Genomic DNA, 23,958 nt, shown 5'->3' with positions numbered 1-23,958 from the left:
TGCACATGTAAAATTAAACTTGGCAAAATAGACCATTGCCACAATGAGGGCAATTGCCCATTTCACTTCTTGTATACTCTACACATGCCAAAACTCATCTATTTAGTGAACTGCCCTAGTGTTCAGGGAAGCAAAGCATGACAGACCATGTTAAACTGCACTCTCTTTGGAACAGCTCCAGTAAAATCCCCAGACAGACTGACCCAACCTCCATTCTGAGGTATATCAGGCACTTCTACGCATTTTTCCTGTCAGTAGCCAAGACTGCACTTGCTACTTAATAAATGGGCTGTCATGAGCAAGCAAGCCTGGGAGGCTCAAGTTTTGGTCCTGTTTTGATTTATGCTGTCTGTGTCCAAACAGTAAGACAAGTGTGTTTCACACCTCTTGGATAAATAGGTATACCACAGTCACATCCCGCCTCCAAACTGAAGGAAATGCAGTAGAAATTATCCCCTCCTATAAACTGTCTTCTATGGAAGCATTATGTAGGCAACACAGGCTTGCTGTGGTCTAGTAGGTTCATCAGTCTGGATGATCAAGAGGCCAGAACCATGGAACACATTGCCAAGTTGCACTGCAGGCAGGTTAGATCATAATTAAAAGAAAGAGAAAAAAAACAAAATAGGAAGGAAAAGAAAGCTCCCTTGAAAAGCGTTATGTAATACATAGAAGACTTCTTATCCCACATACATTCATACTGCTTATATATAGCCACAAAGCACAGGAAGAAAATCTTTCTTTTCCACTAAATGTACAGAAAGCCTCAACAGGAGGCATAAGAGCAATCTCCAGATATAAAGAGAGATCAGCAAAGAGGAAAATAATCAGATGCTCTTACAGCTCAATGAAGATAGGACAAATAATAATAGGCCTGAAGTACAGAAAAATACATGAGGACAAAAAGACAGCAAAAGGTCATCAGTAAAGCCATCTGTGTAAGCACTAGGATAAACTGCTTAAGTAGGTTTGAATTGTCTGAGTATTACTTCACTCCTAGAGCAGTGGGAATGACTAGATCACTCCTGAAATCTTACAGCCTATTAACTTTATAATCCTATTTAAAAATATAGAACCCAGTTTTGGAAATACTTAGTTGTGTACTTAATTTTAAGTAGTTGATCAGTGAAATCAGTGAGCAGTTGATCTCACTGAAATCTGTGGGATTTCTCAGATTAAGCACCTCATTGAATACTGTGTCATCTTTTGTCTATTCTGCACCACAGGAACAGCTAAAACCCAGCTAAAACTAAAACAGAATAAAACCAGCAATCTGAACCCACAAAATATGCTGTATTAATATGCACAGAATCAGAATTGATATCCTGAAGTCTCAAAATGAGCACTGCCACTAAATTCACCTGAACTCCTGCCTACAACACAGCATAGGAAGAAATGGATTGTTTACAGAGTTGTTACTTTTGGGAGAGGCTTGTGTGCTAATAGTCCAAGATGAACCTTCAGTCAACACAGTTTGATTCAACTTTGACCACACATCACCCTTTCCTGGGCTGGGTTTTATTGCAACATTTTGGGGTTTACCAGGATTAAAACAATTTTAGAGGAGTAACTATGTATCCCTTTCATGAGCTGAATGGAAAAAAACAAAACAAAAAACCCTAAAAACAAGTTAACCAACAGGAGTTGCCCTATGGCATTTGCGTCAGTAACTTTGAGTGTGCAACTGCACAAGCCTCTTCTTTGTTTACCAGCCTCTTGGGGGCAACGCTTCCTAACCCTGCATTAGAGAAATCATCATTCTAGACTCAGTTGCCAGCAAGAAGTCCTAAATGGCTCCTGAACTCAGAACAAAACTCAAGAACCGCCTGGCTATCACCTTCCTACATAGGTTATTACTGGGGACTTGGACTACAAGCTGGACAGAAGCTACAGTGTGTTCTGATGAAGGTTCTGACATGTCAGCAACTGTTATTTGCTCTGAATCAGAGTGATGGGTACTCAACTGGTATGAAATATTTCAAATGGAACTATTTTGTATTTTGTTTGACAGTATTTTAACTCCAGTGAATAAATATAGCATGATTTAAATATCTTAAGTCAAAAAAGTAATGACATAAAAATAAAAGAAAATGGTTTTACTTTACTAGAAATATCCCATCGGACTATAATTTCAAAATCAAAATAAAATAGGTCTGTATTTTTTGATACTTATCAAACAAGAATATAGTTATCGCATAACGTGTCCCATAACCTGTCTAGCAAGTATTTACTACTGGAACATAAATCGATCTAGAATTTAAGTCACTTCTATTGATAGCTTAGACTTACAATCATCGTTTATAGTCAGCTTTAACTATAAACTTAGTTAGAAGATCCCACAGCAAAAACAGTTCAAGTAATACAAGCTTTTCCCCCTGGCTGGGAGCTTTGCTGTACTATTCAAGCCCGAGTGCTGATGCCATAAACCACATGAGTCATTTCTCACACACTGTATACATAACTTGCAGGAGCAGGCCTAATGCGGAGCTGAGCCAGAGAATACAAAGATCCCATGGCCCTTTACACCTTTTAAAGAAAGTAATTCAGACAACTTGCAAATAGTGTTGTCCCACTCCTAGTGGAGCTGGAACACAGATCTGCCCACAATTTGCAGTCCTGAGGCTGGAAAATGCAAGGTATTGGAAAGGTCTTTTAAAGAGACAAGGGAGGGAAACAAGAGTCTAAGACTGCTGGATGGGTCCCAAAATGTTTGGAATGGTGAGTATTGTAGCACATGTAGGTCAATAATATGACTGGCAACCAGGCCGAGTTGCCCAGGGAACACACATCCATGAGAAACACCAGGTCTGAGGAATAGGCGTATCTTGCAAGTCAAGCAAGTGCTGAGATAGAGCAACCTGATGCATTTGGTAAGCACCACCAAATGCTGGTTAAACAGGTGTTCATCTCTGTCTGGCAGCTGCTTTCACTGTGTATGTAAAAGGCAAGTGGGTCCCAGGAAGGCACAGCAGGGAAAAACAATCTCAAAAATGAAACGCAAGCAAAGAGCAAAGCTATACAAATATAAAATTTCCTCACCCTTTCGGACACTGAGGTTCAGTAATGTTCTCACACTCTTCTTCAACCCAGCTTGCCTCTCCTTAAAAAAATGAGAGCAATTCATTTTTTAAGACAGTACATTCTTACTGATAGATGCAAGGTTTTTTCATGTTACCAGATGCTTTTAAAGTCATATTATGTTCTTGCTCCTTTTATGGGTACATATAAAATATATACACACAAATATGGGTATATATGAAAGAGGGTAGTAATCTGTTGATGATATTTACCTTTACAAACAGCTTGATAATTAACACAGCAATCGTTGTTTTCCACACAATCATCTGAACAGGAACAACGATATTCTAGTCGCCTCTTTTCTCCACACCTGAATTTATTGCAGGTCCATATGTGGGCTAAAAAACACGTGACAGAGAAGGACAACAAAATGATTAATACTACTGTAGGTACAGAACTAATAAAGCAAGTGTTAAGTTCAGTCTCAAATCTCTACTCACTGAGAAATAGTCCTCAGGTCTAATAGAGATAATGATTTATCTCATACACGCATAGTATCACAAACTTTGGCACTTCAGGAAATAGGAACACCCAGGACTAAAAATCCACGAGCATAGTCATCTGAATACAATTATGCAGCATATGGGTATAAATACCACAGATCAGAAAGAATCCATTTTACAGATCTCCTGAAATATGGTAATTTATGTGAGTTTAATTTGGTACGCTCATACCATAAAAAAGTTCCCAAAAACTCCCCCAGAAAAAATAGTCTGAATTTGGAATGCTTAGAAAACACTGAGCAGCATTAATTAATTTATTTATTGCATTTGAAGTCACAGTGGATTTTACCAGTTATCATCAGGCACTCCAGCCTCTTTCAGCACCTCTTAGGCATAGGCATCACCGCCACTATTTAAGACTCTATACAGAAGCCCAAACTTCAGCTCCACTGCTGATTTTATTAGAAAACAATGTTGGTTTCTCTGAATGGCATATTCCAGTACATTGTATCATTTGAAGACCTGGATGTCCTGGTTGAATATGAGTTAGCAATGCCCTGGTAGTCAGGAGGGCCTGTGTCCTGGGGGGCATCAGGCACAGCATCACCAGCCGGGCAAGGGAGGGGATTGTCCCGCTCTGCTTTGCATGGGGATGGGCTCACCTCAGGTGCTGGGGCAGTTCTGGGCGCCACAATATAAGAAAAGGACTAAACTATTACAGAGTGCCCAAAGGAGGGCCATGAGGATGGTGACGGGTCTGGAGGGGAAACCTTATCAGGAGCAGCTGAGGTCACTTGGTTTGTTCAGCCGAGAGAAGAGGAGACTGAGGAAAAGCTCCATCATAGTCTTCAACATTCCCATGAGGGGAAACAGAGGTACCAAGCTCTTTACTCTCGTGACCAGTGACAGGGTTCAACGAAAGAGCATGAAGTTGAGTCAGGTGAGCTTTAGGTTAAGTATCAGGAAAAGATTTTTCACCCAGAAGGTGGATGGGCACTGGAAAAAGCTTCTCAGGAAAGTGGTGACAGCACCAAGCCTCACAGAATTCAAAAAGCATTTGGATAATGCTCTCAGGCACAGGGTGTGACTCTTGGCATGTCCTGTGCAGGGCCAGGAGTTGGACTTCATGATCCTGATGGGTCCCTTCCAACTCAGCATATTCTGTGATTCTATGATTTGTCATAAACATAAATAAATCCTTTACATTCAGTGAGGATAAAAACCAGTGAATTTACCAGCTGAGTGAATACTAAGTGAATACTTAAGACTGAATACTTAATACTTAAGTGAAGATCTTAACGGAGACATGGAAGCCAAATCTAAATTTTTGAGCAGAAGATGCTCAATGATTTTCATACATTACTAGCAATTAGAAATCCCTAAAAGCATTGTCAGCAGGTTAATCTCATTTTCAGGTTACTGTACTTCAGTAATTCCACTAATTACTGCACTTCAGTAATTCCACTAGTATCAAATAGATCTTTATTTCCATGAGAGAGAAAAGAATCTATTATGGTTGTAGTTACATGATACTATTGGGAAATAAGAATTTGATTCTCCACTGCTGTTAGGGATAATTAAAAAAAAAACAAAAAACAAAAAACAAAACCAGCACCAATGAATTCATTCATATTCCTAGTGCTAAGACAGACTCTCCAGTTTGTTTTTAAAGAAAAACTTTACACTCAGGGAGAGTGATGTAATAAAACAGAGTAAAACCCATGTGACTATATACCTGGATATATCAACTATATATGTGTAACTTGACCTTTCAATAGCAGTCAATTGAAGCAGGGATCTGAGCTCAGTTTAATTATTTGGTTTTCAAAGTCTACATTGGAATTTTAAATGTATCGGTGTGGTCTCACCCAGAAATGAATCAAATGTATATAAAGAGGAGTAAGAAGAAAAAAAGTTATCTGAAAGGAATGCTGCTTTTGAAGCATAAAGGCAAAACCAAAGTAGAGAAAATAGTCAAGTGCTGTCCTTGTTGTTCTACACACACTTACATCTTTCCCTGTAAAATTTCTCCAAGGTATTTTTCACGCGTTTGTCTATTTGACCTTTGCCTTCTGGCAAATCATGGCAGCTGCTTCTGATTTCACAATTCTTCAACAGTGCAATCTGTTTTGTCATCCTGCCTTGATTCATGATCGTGACCCTTGCTTCACACTCAGGCTGGGGAGTAGCAAGGCCGAGGGCCTGAGCAGCTGGGTAAGGAGAGATGGCAGCTTTCACAGAGCTGCTCTGTCCTTCCCTTTTTCACTCAGGCGATGACAGACAAATGCAATATGCAGAATGCACTTCTATTCCAGGCTTGCCCAAGAACGTAGGAGTTATCCCTGATGCCAGGGACAATGCGGGTCACTGTTGTCTCACCACCAGCAAACAAAAAGCTGGCTAAGACCTCGAGTTGCCATTGTTCCTCCTCCTTCCAAGGGGGAGGGCAGCACCACAGTCTGTTGCAGCCTCTCTTCTCACAGGAGAGCTATGGGAAAGCCAGCCTACTAGCTTTGTCAGCTCCTAAGTAGTCCAGCTGGGTGAAATACAAGCTTTGTTTGTGTGAAACAGCAGCTGTGCCAGAGCCCTCATGTTTCCACAGGAGTACCCAGTACCAGCATTATCACTGCAACTCCATCCAGGAATGCAGCACAGCATAAAAAGGGGGAGATGAGTCGCATCAGAACCACTCTGCTGCTCAGTAGCCCCCCTTTGCACTCAAAGCCCAACTGACATAAGCCCTGACCAAAGCAGTACTCATATATGCTGAGCTGGACCCTGTCAAAGAACAAGAGAGATTGCTCCCTCAGTTTCTTCCATCCTTACCTGGTTGTATACATGTTTCCTGGTAATCTAAGCAGCAGTTTCCAAGCTTGACACAATCTTTATCACAACGGCAGCTTCCAAAGGTCCTTTCAAAGCAACGACCTTTGCAGGTTTTCACTGTAATATTGGATAGTGTTAGATATCAGTGACTGAGCCCAAATCAGTCAACATGCAAAAGAAACTAATATAGCCAGCATGTGAAATGACACATTTGGTGATTCCACAATGTACAGGATGGCTGCAAAAACAATGACAGCCAAAGGAATGTCTTGATCCAACCAAATACGTATTTCCTCTTACTGAACAAAAATAATTTTTCATCGTATTGATCAAAGGGTTCTCTTCTCTTTTAGCAAGAACATGGTGTTTCAGTATTGGCAGAAACCAAAGAAATAAAAGCAAGATGTGACTGTCCTTGCCTTTCTGTGTCACAGGAAGGTGTGAGTACAGTCCCTCAGAATATGTAAGACCTCAAGACGTAAGGATGGCTGTTCCAAAGCAGACACAAGAGATACAAACTTGAGTATACTGCCTACTGGTTTATTTTTTGTTCAATTTAAATATCAAAAAAAAGACATAGCATTCTTCCATGACATTGAGGTTGCTGAGGGCAGGGGAATCATCATTAAAAAAAAAAAAAAAAGAAAAAAAATGCAAACAAAAAAACCCAAAGAAAAACCACCACCACCCAACCAGAAACTGGTGATGTGAAGAATTAACAAAACTTAAGAATTTGTTCACACTGTCTAATCCTGAGCAATCACCAGAAGAAAGTGAATGAAATCCTCCCTAATATGGCTCCTCTTCTGAAGAATATTGAGGTGTGTGATATTAGGAAAATGAGATATTAATGAACCAATACTGCAGAGCCGTAATAAAATGAGAAGAAACCTGTATATATTGTAACAGAAATTTTATAAACTGAACTTCTGTTGAAAATCATTTTATGTTCAACTTTGAAATTATTCTTCATATTTGTTCCCAAAATAAGCCTAATCTCTTGAAAAAAAAAATCTTTCATAACCTTCTACCTGAAGAAACTTCACCATTGAAAAAACTGCATATTTTTCAGAACAGAAAACAGACAGAAGAATTCCACCAGGAATGTTTTGAGGCTACAATTCTAACCAGTAAAAAAAATAACTTTTTTTTTCTCTCCATAATTGACTGGAAAAGATGAAAAACAAATGTTCCAGGACAACATGAAATAGAAGTTGTTGTGTTTTGTTGTTTCATTTTGGTTTTTTTAATGGTGAACTGAAAAAAGCCAGCCATTCACCACAGTGACAGCTGGGATACATGGAAGCTGCCAGATCAGACACTTAGTACCAGGATCACTTTACCTCTCAAGTGAGTACACACAATTATTGAGTTTACCTGAGGTTTATTTTCTGATATTTTTATTCCACTCTTACTGATACTACTTCAAGCAGTGCATGCAATCCTCCTGCTGCAACAAGAAGGGTAGCATTCTAACAATATGAAAACGAATTCACAAAAAAGAAAAAAAAAAGAATTGTTTAGTAATATTACTAAATAAAAGACATATTATTTACCATCTTTTGAACAGCTCGGCTTCAGGCCAAATATACATCCTAGGATTGTTGTTAACATGCAGACACAGAGTACCTGTTGGACAGGAAGGAAAAGAAATAATATTAAATTACCATTGAATGATTTTGAAAGCACTCATTTTCTCTGTAATGCTATACAATTTTACTGAAATTCAAAAACATGATGATTTCACTGTTTTCACCAGTAGTTATTCACTTCCACAAGTCGTTATGTTGTTCAGAATTAATTAGCAGTGTATGCACATGCTTGTCACAACTGGGCCTATGTATATCATTTCACCTCAAGTCCTTTAGCATAGACATATATCATCATGTCTTTCTTGATTTCTTTTAAATCATTCTTTCATGATGATATATTTCTATTTCTTACACATTTTATAGAAAACCTTTTTACTCCACTCCTTCCTTCCTTGTATGTTGTTATAAGAAGGTGAAGTTTTGCCATTAACCACAGACTACAAACAGAAGGCATAGCCCTTAAGTGATACCTATAATTTTCTTAGGCAGGAAAACTTTTTCCCACTTCCTAGTATCCAGTTCATACTAGATCTGGGTCCACATCATGGTAAGCAACTGTGGGATGTCACATTAAGGCTGACCACAGCGTCTTGCACTGACCGGAAACTATGGCTGTGTTCATTATGGGTTCTGGATGCACTGAAGTTATAGAAAAAGCACTGTATTATCCTTGTTCAGCATGTTACAGCAGGATTTAATGCCTACTCAAATGCAGAGACAGATTTCTTTTAACCTCATTAAGTACTGGATTTATTCCATAAAGTCTTTAGAAAAAGTATACATGCTATCAGTGCTTACACAGTAATTAAAGAGAAGCCAAGAATGCAGTTACAACAGATATTCTATTTAAGTGCAGAATGTAATAAAGTACTTTGCCAGAAGTCCTGAAATAGAAGATACTGCAATAATGCAGGCTTTCTCATACAAAAGGATTTGGGGAGCTATGGGTAGGGAAAATGTGTACATACCACCTTTCTAGTCACTGTTTTCTGCAGAAAAATCACATTGAAGCAATACTTCAATAACTTCACATACATGGTTACACAATTCTGTCCCTTATTTTCTCCTTTCCCATCAGAAAAATCTGCTGAGTCAGCCTTGAGTAGGATGCCTGAATCATACTGTGATGTGACAAAAATTTCTTCAATTTTAAAATGCACCTAATTATTTCTCAAGTTTATTCTTTTTAGTACTCTGAGCACTTCAGTAACTAAAAACTATGTGCATTGTTTTTAACAACTCTACAGTTTACTATGCAATTTTGTTCACTAAGCAGTTAATAAAAACAGTTAGAAAGCAATTACTGGCATGTGTAGTATTTGAATTCAGATTTTACTCTGAATTTTTGAATTAAAAATTATCAAAAACCAAATTAATCAATAGAAAAAATATTTCATATATACCATTTATTTTAAAATTGAACAATAGACTGGACCTGATGAAGCTGTGGCTTAGAATTCTGAATGAGGCAAGTCACTGGCATTTTATTCAACATCACGTGTAGCAAAGAAATAAGCATTTTCTCAGTTCAGTTTCAGTCTTTGAATTGACAGGGAAAGAAGGAAAATATTAAAACACTGAAGGGGGAAAAAGTCTAGCATCATCTATTCACTTGGATATGAAAAAAGTTACAGAAAGATGCAAGTCTCTATTAAACCTAACTATCAAGAATGAACAAAAGTACAGAGCTTTGTCCTTTTCTCTTTTTTTTTTTTGTTTTTATTTTTTGGGGTATTTTGGGATTTTTTTTGTTTTGTTTTTAAATCAGAATACTAACATGTGCAGCATCAACACTTTCTGTTACATCAGTATCAACAATGTTATCTTCAATGTAAATTGTTCTGGATCTTTGAAATCCCTCATATAAAATATCACCTAGATAAGAGCTTGTGCACAGGGAGTTAGGTGACACCAAATGCAAGATGTCAAAGCCCAGTAAAATCAGTGGAGAGGGCAAGAACTGTTATTGTCCTTTTAACATTATTATTACTGTTATAATTGTTTATTATTATTATTATTATTATTATTATTATTATTATTATTATTATTATTATTATTATATTACAAATGGATTAATTTCTTTTTTAAAAGCCAGGTTGAGAACATTTTATTTCAGGGTGAAGATTTACTGCTTCTCTGCTCCCACCAGGCCCTGCTACTAAGATCAAGGAGTAGAATGCCCTCTGAGATGTAAACACAAACATGCTTTAAAACAAGCAAAACCCACAGCTACTCTATTTGCAACAGCTTTATTCCCATATCTTCAAATAGCTACCTAGACCTATGACCTATGGGACTTTGGCCACCTAAGGCATCCCGGTACAGAAAATACATTGCAGAAAATACATTGCAGTGCCACTAAATGGACTGTTAATATTCCCTTATGGAGCTTCAGTGTAGGTAATACAGGAATTTAATAATGACACCAAATTAATGCAAAAATAAAATCTACATAAAACCCACTCAAAAGCGACAGCATTATAATAATTTTTAATGTAAAACTGGTAAAGTTTTGCTAAAATTCTCACAAATAATTTCTGGGATTTTAGCAGCAAATGTAATAAAATCACAGTTTTGTCTTATATTCCAGGTTCAGTTTTACACTTCTATGAACATAATTCCAATAAGCAAAAACAACAGGATTATGTTCACTGAGGCACATGAGTACTCTTTTGGGTACAAAATACTACAAAATACAATACTAAATGCAATTATATACTAAGCTCTTGAAACTCTCGACTCACTACATTTAATCCTTTGTTTTCTTAACCTTAGTCCCACTAGCTTAAATTTTTGTCTTAAAAATATTTTACTGCAAAACACTAAAGCTTCCCCTTCCTTTTTGTTTTCCTCCTTCTTTCCTTCTTTAACACTTAATAAAGACTTTTTACAAAAACAGTAAGTTTACACATTAAACATTTGACAGTGTTCTGGGACAGCCAAATCTAACCCAATGGAACCTCATGCAATTGCAGCTCAGTGTTTAAGGCTTTGAATTGAAGCTTTATCTTGAGCCTGAATGACTTCAGTCACATGGATATTATCCACACAAATGGCAAAATGTTCTGCTGGAACAATAAGGAGCAGCTAATACTGGCCAGCAGCAGCAGTCCTGACTAGGCACAGCAAGAGTTGTTACACTAGTAGTTGACCTATTGTCAGTGGAAAGGCCCTAAGATTATCAGCTCTGTAGATGATGAATATTCAAACTATTTTTAAAGATCCAAATACTCACTGCATCTCACTGCTGCACCAATTTACTTTGCTTCTTTCTATATATAACATATAGAGACATTCCAGAGACATTTTGAATATCTTGGAAGTGTTCCAGGCCAAGCTGGACAGGGCTTTGTGCGACCTAGTAGAAGGTGTCCCTGTCCATGGAAGGGTGGCTGGAACTAGATGATGTTCAAGGTCCCTTCCAACCCAAACCATTTTGTGATTCTATAAGAAAACCTCACCACAGCAAGTAGGTTACTAATTTTACCTGACCTGCTTTACATACAGGTAGGTCAGGTTGGAGATGCTGCAGCCTGCTACATGAAGATTATATATTTTTTTAATCCATACGAAGACAAGTAGCTGCATGCATGCTTGTTTACTAACAAGGATGCCTTGTTTAGCCTCCTGCAGCAAGCACCAAATTCAAATCTCTAGCTACTACCACACTGTCAACATAACACCTGCCTTGAAGGTTTAATCTGCCTTTTTAAACCATAGGAAGAAACCTTACCTGTTCTCTCTCACCTGTATTCTTCTACTCAAAAGAGAAAGCAAGAATTAAGAACAAGGTGCCATTAAGAAAAAATATGGGAAGCCAACATTTAATAGGAAGACAAGTAACATTAAAGAACCTGTCCTTGTAATACACAAAAGTAGAAAATTAACATTTTATGACCTGTGTCTTATGAGGCTACTAGCACAAACTGTCAGATTCAGTTCTAATATAGCATATGACAAAAGGTTTTTAAAACAACACAGTAACAACTGCAGAGAAGAAAGGGACCTTTTTTGGTTTAAAAATAATTTTTAGAACATTTGTTTTGGAATCACAAAAACATTGTCATCTAGAGATGAATCTCTGTCCCATCACTGCTTCCTTTACGTGGGAGGAAGCAATAAAAGCTTTGCCTTGTAAACAATTATAATGGCTGGGAATAGGTGGTTGAAAGTCTGGAAAACTGCAATCCTGAGAACATTTCAAAAGCCTTTTATTTCAAAAGCCTTTCATTTTGTGCTGGGTAAATGGAAATATGATAGTATGGTTAGAGAAGAGAATCATTTCCCTCACTCATTTCTAGAGCTGCAGCTGAAGAGAATTTCTCAGCAGTAATTTTGGGGAGCTGCTGGAAGGGCCGGAGTCAGCAAAGTATGCAGGCTGCACACAACTGATCCCAAAGAGACTCCTCAGCTATACAGGTCTTACTGACACACAAAGAAATCTCTCACTGGCCTTAGCTACTGCCACCTTTCCTATCACATTTTAGTCCTCCTTTACACAGTTAATACTACTGTCCCTTTCTCTTCATTCTTCTCTAGCTCTGCCCACCTCTCCCATTCCTCTATTCTGTATTTTCTTTGGCAAAGAATGCACTGATAATTCTTTTAAGGAATTATCATTCTGAATTACATTTATTTCTCTGTTGATCTTCCTCACTCTTTGCCTGCCATGTGCCCAGCTGCTTTCGTCTCCCTTCCTTCCTCCCTGGTATTCTATGGCCAACAAAACTTGTCACTCCAAGGTTTAAGACACATCCATTAACAACTATGCAATTATCAAGGAAACCATGCAAAATAATGTTTTTCCATCCTAATCTCCACGATTGGTTCTCACAGTTGTGTCATACGTATCCATGAAGGGAGGATGTCTAGACAGGGTCTGTAACGCCAGTATTAAGAAAACCCATGGAATTTTCCAAAACCACTGGGATCTGCAAAAGGCATGCTATGTTTTCACTGTTTTGTGCACCTAGAATAGATGATTACTGACCTGAACATTAACACTAAAGTATCTTCTTTGAAAAAGAATTTCACCTGCAAAAATGCAAAGAATACAATAATAAATAATGAATTTCAATCAAGAGTATTGTCACCTTCTGATTCTAAAAGGACACTGTTAAAAATGCAGACAGTATACTGTATAAAGAAAAAAAAACTACACTTATCTACACTTGCCAGGGGCAGCGGAACACTTACTCATGCTTGTAAAAATTATTTTTAAACCAGCATAATCCCCTTGCCAACAGCTCAGTTTTATTCAAAAGCAGGGGTTACTTAATAAAATTTAATAAACTGAAAGGAGGTAGATACTTCACTCACACCAGTACAGCTACTTAAGTAACACTTTAGTGAATCACCTAAAAAAAAAAGGTAAATCAGCACTGAACCGAGTGCACCACCTCCTTCTTGCACCAGGCATCTCTTCTTTCCACATTTGTAAATATTTTTATGGTCTACAAAGACTTGTTTCTGTTGATCTACATTCCACTCGTGGAGGCCAGCAGGAGGAGAATCGCTGGGGCTCTCAGGTCCTGGCTGTTGTAAAACACTGGAGGCGACTAAATAATTCTGAAGTCAGTGGATGAAAATGCTGGAAATAACACCCAAAACTTTTCCAGAACTAAAAGGATTTACTAGGAAAATGCATAGGCATTATTGTTTTTCTTCTCAAAGAGGCACACGGGAGGTCTATTTTCATTCTTTCTATTGAATGTTCTCAGGACTGTTATTATGTGCTATTGCAACCAAAGGCCATTCAAAGGACAAGAATGTTTTAAAGGTAGATTGAGCCACTGTTAAGTATTATAAAAGCCATCACAGAGCTCACCAAAGAGTGATAACTCTTCACTCAGCAGAGAATTATCAGCAGAAGACATCATCATACTATAGCTCTCTAAATACCTTCCAAAACTATTCAAGCATCTGTTTTTAACAAAAAGATACCAAAAGACAGAAGAGTTAGCATCTGTCACCTAGTCAGCTGGAATCTAAAATATTTTATTATTTGTTGCTTGCCCAACTGTGTAGGTACATACTTTCCTGGAAGTCATTAGCACTTGAGCTGTTGTTATCAAAGCTTTACCCCAGCTGTTACCTTTTTCACTGCACTTAAGATTATGGGAGAATTTAGAGAAAAATTAAAGTGCAACAATATGCCGGCCAAAAGGAAAGGGAAATAAATCTTCTACTTCAATTGACAAAAAGCAGATAGCAGCTGACTCTGCTATTTAATCAGCAAGTAGATTTTTTGTAAAACCTAAGGAAAACAGGACTGAAAACTCATGTTATGAGAAAAAAAATAAACATTGTACTTTCAAACACAATTCTTTTATTCAACACAGCAGACTAAAAACACAGAACAAAGCCCACCGCACGTCATCTGCTTTAGTGGCAACTACATATGAATGCATGACTGCATAGAAAGGAACGAAACTGTCAGTAATTATGCCAACTAAAATTCATTTTCCAAACAAGTTGCACTTGACTCATAAAGAAAAGCAAAATTGAATCTGAAAATATGGCCTTGAGCCATCTTCATGCTCTTCCTATTCCAGAAGTCCCTTTTCAAGAATAAAACCAAAGGTGCTCCAGTTTAGATTACTGTCATGAGAGTTGTGACAGTAACAGAGTGCAGAGGGGGTGGTTTCTACAGGGCATTGATTATACCACAAAATATGCCAAGTAAACCTATATTCACATCCATTTTTCTTTGGCAGATACTGTTACAACTGCCACCATGACAGCAATATTAACTTCCACAGGAAAACAAGACAACCTTAAAGAATAAATGAAGAAATCCTGTAAAACATCAAGAATATAAGGAGTGTCAAAAAATTGCAGAACCACAAGCAGTATGAGAAGAATGTAGGACAAATCTGGTTTTATACAATCATTTAGGCTGGAAAAGACCTTTAAGATCAAGTCAAACAATTTCAGCTATTCATTATAAGTCTTTACTAAGTACACTGATATCGATCACAGACTCATCTTCAGCCCTGAATTCTTTGGCCATTTTCCCAAAACAAAGACCAATGGCTGATAAAGAGGCCATTATTTACCTCGGCACCTCTTGAATATAGCCACTCAAAAAAACAAAAGGCAGACCATCAAATTTTGATACCTCAAAACATTGAAATATATTTGAGCCAGAAGAAGGTCCATTTACTAGCATTAAACAGTGAAATGAAATATACATGGCCAGGCTGGATTATGGATTTTTCTGAAGTAACTATAACACTATACTTTTTGTTATTCTAGGAACAAAAGCAACCAGTGTTTAACACAAACTTGTATCCATATAATACCATATTAGATAGCATTTCTATAGGTCGATTTGCCTATATGCCATTATACTATATTATTACTTATTACTTCCTATTCTCCTTAGCTAACTTATTGTGTTAAACAACTAAATGTTATTTCATTTGTGAAAAATCCTTACTTATACTTTTCTTTGTCCTGCACCACACCTAATTTACCACAAAAGCCACTGCTGCCTTATAAACACACTTACAAGAAACTTTTTATACAGGTGACTTGTGCAACACCTATACAGAAAAGTACTTTTTGCTTTTCAGTGCAGAAAGTGTTTTTTTGAAAAGATGTCAAGAAATATATCAAAACAATGTAAAAATATCATTCCAATATTGAACATTATAAAATAGCTTCTCTTAAAATCATATCTACTACTGTTTCATTCAAATGGACACTGTTACGATGCACACATTGACAAATTTTATCCTAGAATATGGTCATGGTGATACTTGCTAATATATTCATTTCTGTTATCAGATCCAAGGTGAGAAACTCTTCATACCTTTCATGTTTTCAAAGCCTTTATTTACTCTGCTCCTCCTTTCAGCCAGAAGCAACAATAACATAGCTTCCACTGCAAGTCAAATCAGAAGAACTCCCTCTGTGTAATTCCAGTGATACTTAGTAAAAAATGCAAAGGAAAGTTTTTGAAGAGCAGGAGTTGGAAGGAAGATTTACACAGTTTTTGTATCTTTGGCCTTGACTGAAATCCAAATTTTAGCATAGTACCTAAGTCACTTGTTCTGATTTCAAGATAAAATTATTACTACAGAAAGCCTATACACTTAAAACTGTTAATGTATTCTTTATTATTTTAGTATCCAAGAGTTTTGCAGAACTATATGAAGGTGTTCAGAACAAAAGCTGCCTCCCCTCCTCCCAGGAGTTTGGCTGCCTGTGCTTGAGGCCAATTCTCCAGTATTGGTTCAGTTATTGATAGCACTATTTGGGAGATCTCAACCAGCCTTGAAGATAGCTCTTCAATAAAAAGCTAGAGAAAGCCTCAGAAAAGTCACTCTCCCCTTGTTTTAGTCCGCCTTGCCTCTGTGCCCTGTCTGGAATATGGTACAGCCACAGTGCAGTTAAGTCCATCCTGGCCATTTATTCTGTTGACCCAAACTCACAGGCCTGCCTTCCCTTACCTCGGACCTCTCTTACTATTATATACTCACGTGGCAATTTAGACCATTGGCTGAACCTGCTTTGGGTGTCCCCAAATCCACTGTACTCACTTTGCTCACACACAGTGAGACTGTCCCTTTCCAATAAGGGCATAGCCCATGTCCGCCTTGTTGCCATGATGATACAGTTTTACCTTCTCTTCCAGCATGACCTGCCTTCACATGGTGCCTGACAGGTAAACAAAGATTGACGGCAAACATTACTGCAAAATTAAAGAAATGTAATGGAAACCCTAAGGCAAAGATTGAGTCGGAACTCTGAATGCTGGAGCAGTAGCTCTGAAGTCTGAGCACACAGCACCAATCACAATCCCTTTCACTCATTCTGCCTGAACAGACCAAAGGGCTGAGCCAAGCAGTGTGGTCTAATCTACACTCCCATTCTCCACTCCCTAATTCTACACTCCCATTCCTAGGCCAATGTGGCCATTTTCAGGCAGGCAACCAGCCAGGAGCATTGACAGATGCACCAGTCACACAGCTGGGTGTGCTTCATCCTGTCCCAAGATTTGCACTCCAGCTGGAGTCCAGGCAGCCAGAAGCATCCATACACACTGCACTCCACAGGGTGACTGAAACCTCCTGCATGGCTTAAATCCTCCAATTCAGCTGCAGAAGAGAGTATTTGGTAGCCTAAACTCCATACTGTTTTATTGATGCTAAAAGGCATACCTAAAATACCCAATGAAAGTGAGCTGATGTTTGCTTGGCCAATTCCCAATCACCCCTTTGATTGTGTATCCAAATTCAACCTAGTTGGGCAATAAAATTTAAACTCAGTTCTGGTTACGGTCGTTTAAAAAGATGGTCTCTACTCTCCCTTTTTGAAGATTTTTATAAAAGTGGAATTGGGGGAGCTGTTTTTCTCTGTTGTTTTGGTTTTGCTGTTGCTCAGTTGGTGTTGGGTTTTGTTTGTCTGTATTCGCTGTTGTTTGATTTGGGGTTTTTTTTACTATACTTCAAAATCCCCAAGCAAATGGAAAGACTCAATTCCTGCAGGTGTTTCTTTGGCCAATATTTTTTTACTTCATATCATTTTTTTACTTCATACCTTTTAGGATAGGTTATGCCAACTAGCTCTATGAAGTGTAAATAAAGCAGGAATACAAATTAACCCTGGAAACCCTTTAGAGCTAAAATATCCAATTTTTTTTTTTTTTTTGGCATGAGAGCAAGATTATGATTTTTGTCTTCAACACCCAGCATGAAAATCCCCACTTGAAGGGCAATAAAGAAATTTTGGATTTACATTTCCCTGAGTATAATGAGAATTATTTGCAAAGTCTTCCCTAAAAAATGAGTAGACTGAAGAGAAACATTTAGCTATAATGATTTTTAAATTCAATCCCCATGATGGCTTAAACTGGATAAAAATGTCTTTATTTTTTGTATGTATAGTTACATTTTTATTCTAATTAAAGCATTTAAGCAATATCAACAGCAAGCTCAATTAAAAAAATGTTTTGTCAAACACCATGTGTTTAGACTTAAAACCAAGTCACCATGGAAGCTGAAGAGCTGTAACATTGGCAGAACACGGCTGTAAAGCATTCTTGTTTCCCAACATTGGAAGAGATTTTCCTACAAATTATTAAGGTATTGGAGATTGGCCAAGAACTCTTTTAATATTTCTAAACTGAAAGTGCTTCAAAGTCTATTAAAATATGGCAATCTTGTCACCATCATTCTTTACTTCATATTTCACCAAGGGATGTTAAATGCCAAAAAAATTTTAATCATTCAACAGTCACTCTAATATTACTGTTGAGTTGTGTGGTGTTTCTCGGATCTCAGAAGTCCCATCTAAGCTCAATCCAGCACTGTCATGGAAGCAAGTAATTTTAGCAAGGACCACTTTTCCCTACTGAAAAATAAAGAAAAAATTGCAAGGCACATAAAGCAAAATAATAAAAAAAAATAAATAAATAAAAGGCTGAAACTGAATGGTTTGCTGAGGGCCAAAAAAGATTAAATACTGAACATGGCACCCAGGCCTCTCCAATTCAGACAACAGCATCCTTCAATCCAGTGCTTGAGAACTGACTGATGCCCATAAAAATACCCACACCAAAGTCATCTGAACTCAATAACCATGGTCCAAATCACAAGGTTTGGGTAATTAAATACATATTCTGCCTCTTTTATGGAAAAATAGAATATAGATATGCATTATTAATTTTGTTTTAAAGTACTAATCTATACAAATGTTTGGGTACCTTCAAGCCTCTTTAGGAGGAAAACCATCAGCCTGAAAACAACCCAACAGGAATACAATCTTCCCAACAACTTGTAAGAGAAGATTGTTCCCACATCGTCATCTATGTGGAGGGGAAAAAAGAACCAAACAACAAAACCAGACAAACTTACTGTTGTCTCCAAAATCCTGATATAGCACACCCATGCTTCCCTGTCTGAGCACAAAGTCAACAGCTATGGATTATTTTCAAATTAAGTGGTGAAAACCTTTCAGGACTCTTATAGAATATCTTGACATCCAATAAATCTTTTTTCTACAGTTAGACTCTGCTGACTGCAGCAATGGCAAATATGAACTGGCAAAAGAAATTCTCCCTTGGGCAGAGATTGTCTAATTTATTTATGAAAAATGGGAGTTTATGATTCATAAAAGCTTAACATAGCAACCAATGGATGACTGAAACCAGATCTATAGAATCATGGAGCAAATGTTCCTGAAAATTATGCTAAGGCACATGGAAAATAAGAAGGTGATAGGTGATAGCTATTGTAGCTTCACTAAGGGCCAATTGTGTCTGACAAATTTGGTGGCCTTCTAAAATGGGATTACAGCAGTGGTAGAGGAGGGGATAGAAACCGAAATCATCTACCTGGACTTGTGCAAAGCATTTGGCATGTTCTGCATGATATCCTGGTCTCTACACTGGAGATACATGGATTTGACAGAGGGACCACTTAGTGGACATGGAATTGGCTGGATGGTCACACCCGTGAACTATGCTTAGGGACTTGATGTGCCAGTGGAAACCAGTGAGGAGTGCCTTCCTCAGGGTCAGCATAGGGACCAGCACTGTTTGATATTTTGTCAGTGACAAGGGCAGCAAGATCAAGGCACCCTAATTTTGCCAATGACACCAAGCTGTGTGGTGCGGTCAACAGGCTGGAGGGAAGGGATGCCATCCAGAAGGGCCTGGGCAAGCTTGAGAGGTAGGACTGTGCAAGGGCTAAGTGTGTGGTCCTGCACGACAATCCCAGTATCAGCACAGGCAGGGCAGAGAATGGTTTGAGAGCAGCCCTGAGGAGAAAGACTTGGGGCTGGCAGTGAAGGAGAAGCTCAGTATGACTCAGCATCCCCAGCTGGTCTGCAGATGACACAAAGCTGAGCAGTGCAATTGACATAACAGAAGAATGGGATGCCATCCAGAGGGACATGGAAAAGCTTGAGAAGTGGGACCATGAGAACCTAATGAAGTTCAACAAGTGCAAGGTGCTACACGTGGGTAAGGGCAATCACTGAGGTGAGTGCAGACTGGGAGAAGGACTCATTAAGAACAGCCCTGCAGAGAAGGACTTGGGGGTGCTGATAGATGAAAAGCGGGGCACAGGCTGTCAATGTGCACTCGCAGCCCAGAAGGCCAACTGCATCCTGGGCTGTATCCACAGAAGTGTGACCAGCAGGTCAAGGGAGGGGATTCTGCCCCTCTACTCTGCCCTTGTGAGACCCCACCTCGAGTACTATACCCAGCTCTAGTGTCCTCAGCATAAGAGGGATTCTTAAGGCTTCCTGAAGCAAGTCCAGAGGAGAGTCACAACAAGAAGCAGAGAGGTAAACCACCTCTTCAGTGAAGACAGGTGGAGAGAGTTGGGGCTATTCAACCTGAAGAAAAGAAAGCCCTGAGAGGACCTTACAGCACCTTCCAGTACCTGAAGGGGCCAATGAACAAGCTGGAGAGAGACTAGTGTACAGAGCATGTAGTAATAGGACAAGGGGAAATAACTATAAACTGAAAGAAGGTATGTTTATATTAGACATTAAGAAGAAATTATTTATTGTAAGGGCAGCAAGGCACTTGAAAAGATTGCCCAGACAACCTGTGGATACCCCATCCCTGCAAGTGTCCAAGGCCAGACTAGATGGGCTTTGAGCAACCTGGCCTAGCGAAGGTGTCCCTGCCCATGATAGAGGGGTTGAAACAGGCTGATCTATAGGGATCTCTTCAAACTCAAACCATTCTATGATATGATAAGGCTAGAAGAGACCTGAAGAGGTTTTCAGTTGAATCTCTTGCCCAAAGTTTGAAGTTGGTTAGTTTTTTGGGATGTGCCTTAAAAAAACAAAAAAAAAAAAAAAAAAAAACAAAACAAAAAAAAAAGCCCCACCAAAAAAAAAAAAAAAGACTGGATGGTCTTAATGAAAAAAAAGGGGGAAAAAACAGACTATAAAAATATTAAGTGTATTTCACAGCATTTTTTTAAACTTCACAATTTATTATCTTCATGCACTCTGAAATGCTTGAGTTACTCTTTAGATGAGGCTATCACACTTTCAATGTCTCTGTCTGGACCTTACCTGGAATTTTTTTGTGATTTTTTTTCTACCTAGCATTTCTCAAGCTGCAAAACTCTTCAAGAATTTTTCTAACAAAAGCATCAGTTTAAATGAGTTTTCCAATACTGACAAAAAGTCTGAAGCTGTTGAAAAGAAACATTCTCTTACATTATTTCTTTTATTTCTCTCAATGTTTCAGCTGTTAGACTGGCATGGAAAAATTTATTTCAATGGAATGAATGAATCAGACCAAAATGCAATGCCTGAGTTCCTGGCAAGTGGGAAATCCTCAAACATAAGCAAAGGTTATGCTGCTCTTGGGCAGCAGCATACTGCTCACTTACACAACAGCCTGGAGAGACTACAGACAGACAGTTCACTGGGCTTTGAGGGACAGAAGTCTGAGCTCAGAAAAGTGGCAAGACAGTAAATAAAAAAGTGGCTTAAGGTGCTTAGCAAAGCACTATGGGTAAGTAAATTCCAACACTTGCAGAATCAGACTGTGCAGCAGCAACAGCTGCTCTGTGATAGAGTAAGATTGGCTCATGGACAAGAGCTGGGAACGTTGAGGTTGTGTTCACAAATTGCACAGACATCTGCAGGTGGCAGGCATTTGTGAAGGAAGAGGAGAATGCAGTCCAGTCTGAGCTTTTCAGAAAAATAAGAAGAGTGATTTGAGTGTTCCTTAATCAGCAGAAATGCATTAATGAGGTTTTAGAAAATTTCAACATAAGCTCACTTGAAAGCAGTTGTTTATGGTGTTTTTTTATGTACATAAATAAAGGAAGCAATAGCACATACAGCTAGGATAAATGCAGGCAAATGAGATTTACCTACATCTGGACACTTTAATAGTTTCACATTACTATAAAACTACAAACACCAAGCAGCTAAGTCTACTCACTTTTTTTTTTTTATTACATTTGGATATCATCAATGCTTTCTAAATACATCGGTTTCTGAGAAAGAACAAACTAGCATTTCCAATTCCAGTTTGCCACTTTCTGACATGTTTAGGTTAAATACATTCTTGTTTTACTCAATCCAGTATCACCTGCAGTATTTAGAAAGTTTTCCAAGTTCTCACTGAATATCTTACATTATCTCTGCAGTGGCTTTTATGGCACAACCTTAACCTCCCCAGAAGACAACAAAGTAATGAAACAAGCTACTAACCACAACCTTTATTTACAGGGACATTTCATCAGAAAAGTTGCCAAAAAAGCTTCTGCATGGAAACTACCATAGACCTTTGCATGAATTTGCATATTTTTCTTATAACATTCTGACAAACAGAAACATAATTCACCTCCTGCTATGTCAGAAAGTATGACCAACCTGTAGTCACAATGATATGGGTGGCTGAATCATTTGAAACGGTAGACAGATTACAAAGATATCAGTAAATTCGGATAGACACCTTGACATTTATGCTTCAATGTATTGAAAGAGGACTACGTATGAGTATATACATAGTGACTGACGTCTGCTGCTCTTCCACTAAAGCTTCCTTCCAAGAACACCACAATTCCTTCACCTTGGTAATGATTTTAGCCTCATAATGATTACTCCAGGCAGTTTGGAAGGTCTTATTTTCACATCTCTATGGGGAGGATAATTATAATACAGCAGCGTGGCTAAAACTGGAAAGTGACCTACCTGCTAACAATGGCTTTGGCAGCTGGGGCTTCTGAACAAGGGCCAGAAGTGCCTACCAGCATTACTTGGGAGACAAACTTTCAACCCACGGTAGCTCAAATTCAGAGAAAGGCAAGTTTTTACACTTCCTCTGTCCTTTTGGTTTTTGAACTCTTTTTAGCTTTTCTAGCCATATTTTCCTATTTTAACCAGATTTTGTCTTCCCTGGTGTCAGCATACAGGGAAGACAGCATACAGCTAAAACCACAGGAAGGAAGACAAGACAACCATTGACACCACAAAAAAATTTTGAAAGATTCAACGCTGAGTACCATCAAAAGAGTAAAATAAGTCAAGAGTTACGAATCCCTCTCTGAGGCAGGTCGCTGTCTATACGCAAGTGCCACGCTCCTGCCCGAGGCTGACTGCCGAAGAGGAGCCGTCCCGTAGCACTGCTGCCCCGGGCATCCCGAGGAGCCCGTGCTGCCGAAGCCAGTCTCCCTCTTCCAACCCCGCCGAGAGGCTTCTAAGCTCCCGCCGCGGGCTCGTCTCGCATCTCCCGAAGCTTGGAGACGGGCGAAACACCTGCGCCAGCCGCACCGCTCCCCACGCTCCCGCCGGCGAGGTGAGACCCCGGTCGGTCCGCCCGCCCGGCCCCGCGGCAGCCCGGCGCTTACCAGGGAGAGCACTTTGTAGGTGTTGGGATCCTTGCTTTTGGCGCCCGGAGGCTTCTCCGGCTCCTCAGCCACCTCCATGGCCGGCAGCATGGGCACAGCCGCAGTCTGCAGCCCGCCATCAGCCGCCCCTACCCCGTCCAGGTGGTCCTCATGGCCCTTCCCCGCTTGCTGCCCGTTCCCCTGCATGGTCCCCGCGGCTCTGCCCTCCGCCCGCCCGGACACGGCTATTAATAGCCCGGCGGCCCGGTCCCGCCCCGCCCGGAACGCGGACACCGGCGGCCCCCGCTCCCCGGCCGGCAGCGGCGTGGAGGAGGGAGCGGGATGTTCCCGTCCTTCCCTGCCCGCCTCGCTCGGTCACCCCGGCTCGGCCGCCCCCCGCTTCCCCACCCCTCCCTGCAGGTGAGGGCGGTGCGCGGCCGCCCTCCCTGCGGGCAGGGCAGGGTAGGGCAGGGAGGCGGTGCGGGGCCGGAGGACACGGCGCTGCTCCGAAATAGCGTCCGGGGGAGGGCGCCGGGCCGTGTTTACGAGGGAGCGCGGAGAAAGTTTCCGCTGCCCGGTCCCCGGGCGGAGGCGGTGGCGCGGCTTTCCCCGAAGCCGCCCGGCGGCGGTGGCACAGGTGTGCGCGGGGGCGGGGGTCCCGCTCCCGGTGCTGCCAGAGGCAGGCAGCCAGCCCCCGGTGCGCGT

The 23,958-nt window shown here is 39.8% G+C and overlaps 1 protein-coding gene across 2 annotated transcripts in view; it reads right to left on the bottom strand.

Moving 5' to 3' along the window:
• Nucleotides 1–23,601, bottom strand: part of ENPP1 (ectonucleotide pyrophosphatase/phosphodiesterase 1) — a 53,240-nt gene extending 29,639 nt beyond the window's left edge. Inside the window, exons 1-5 of one of the 2 annotated variants that reach the window (XM_068184488.1) lie at nt 23,275–23,601; nt 7,904–7,976; nt 6,348–6,464; nt 3,291–3,416; nt 3,040–3,100 (exon numbers count right to left, since the gene is read on the bottom strand). In XM_068184488.1, coding sequence (XP_068040589.1) covers nt 3,040–3,100; nt 3,291–3,416; nt 6,348–6,464; nt 7,904–7,976; nt 23,275–23,460 — 563 coding nt within the window. In that variant the 5' untranslated portion in view covers nt 23,461–23,601. Of the gene's footprint in view, nt 1–3,039; nt 3,101–3,290; nt 3,417–6,347; nt 6,465–7,903; nt 7,977–23,274 lie in introns of those variants that run through there. The other variant, XM_068184489.1, reaches the window with a different exon arrangement.
• Nucleotides 23,602–23,958: the final 357 nt, after the last annotated feature.

The sequence above is a fragment of the Anomalospiza imberbis genome, chromosome 3 (genome assembly GCF_031753505.1).
Source record: "Anomalospiza imberbis isolate Cuckoo-Finch-1a 21T00152 chromosome 3, ASM3175350v1, whole genome shotgun sequence".
NCBI lineage: Eukaryota > Metazoa > Chordata > Aves > Passeriformes > Viduidae > Anomalospiza > Anomalospiza imberbis.
Note: the sequence above shows the minus strand (reverse complement) of the source record. Positions and strands in the feature narration are given on the sequence as shown.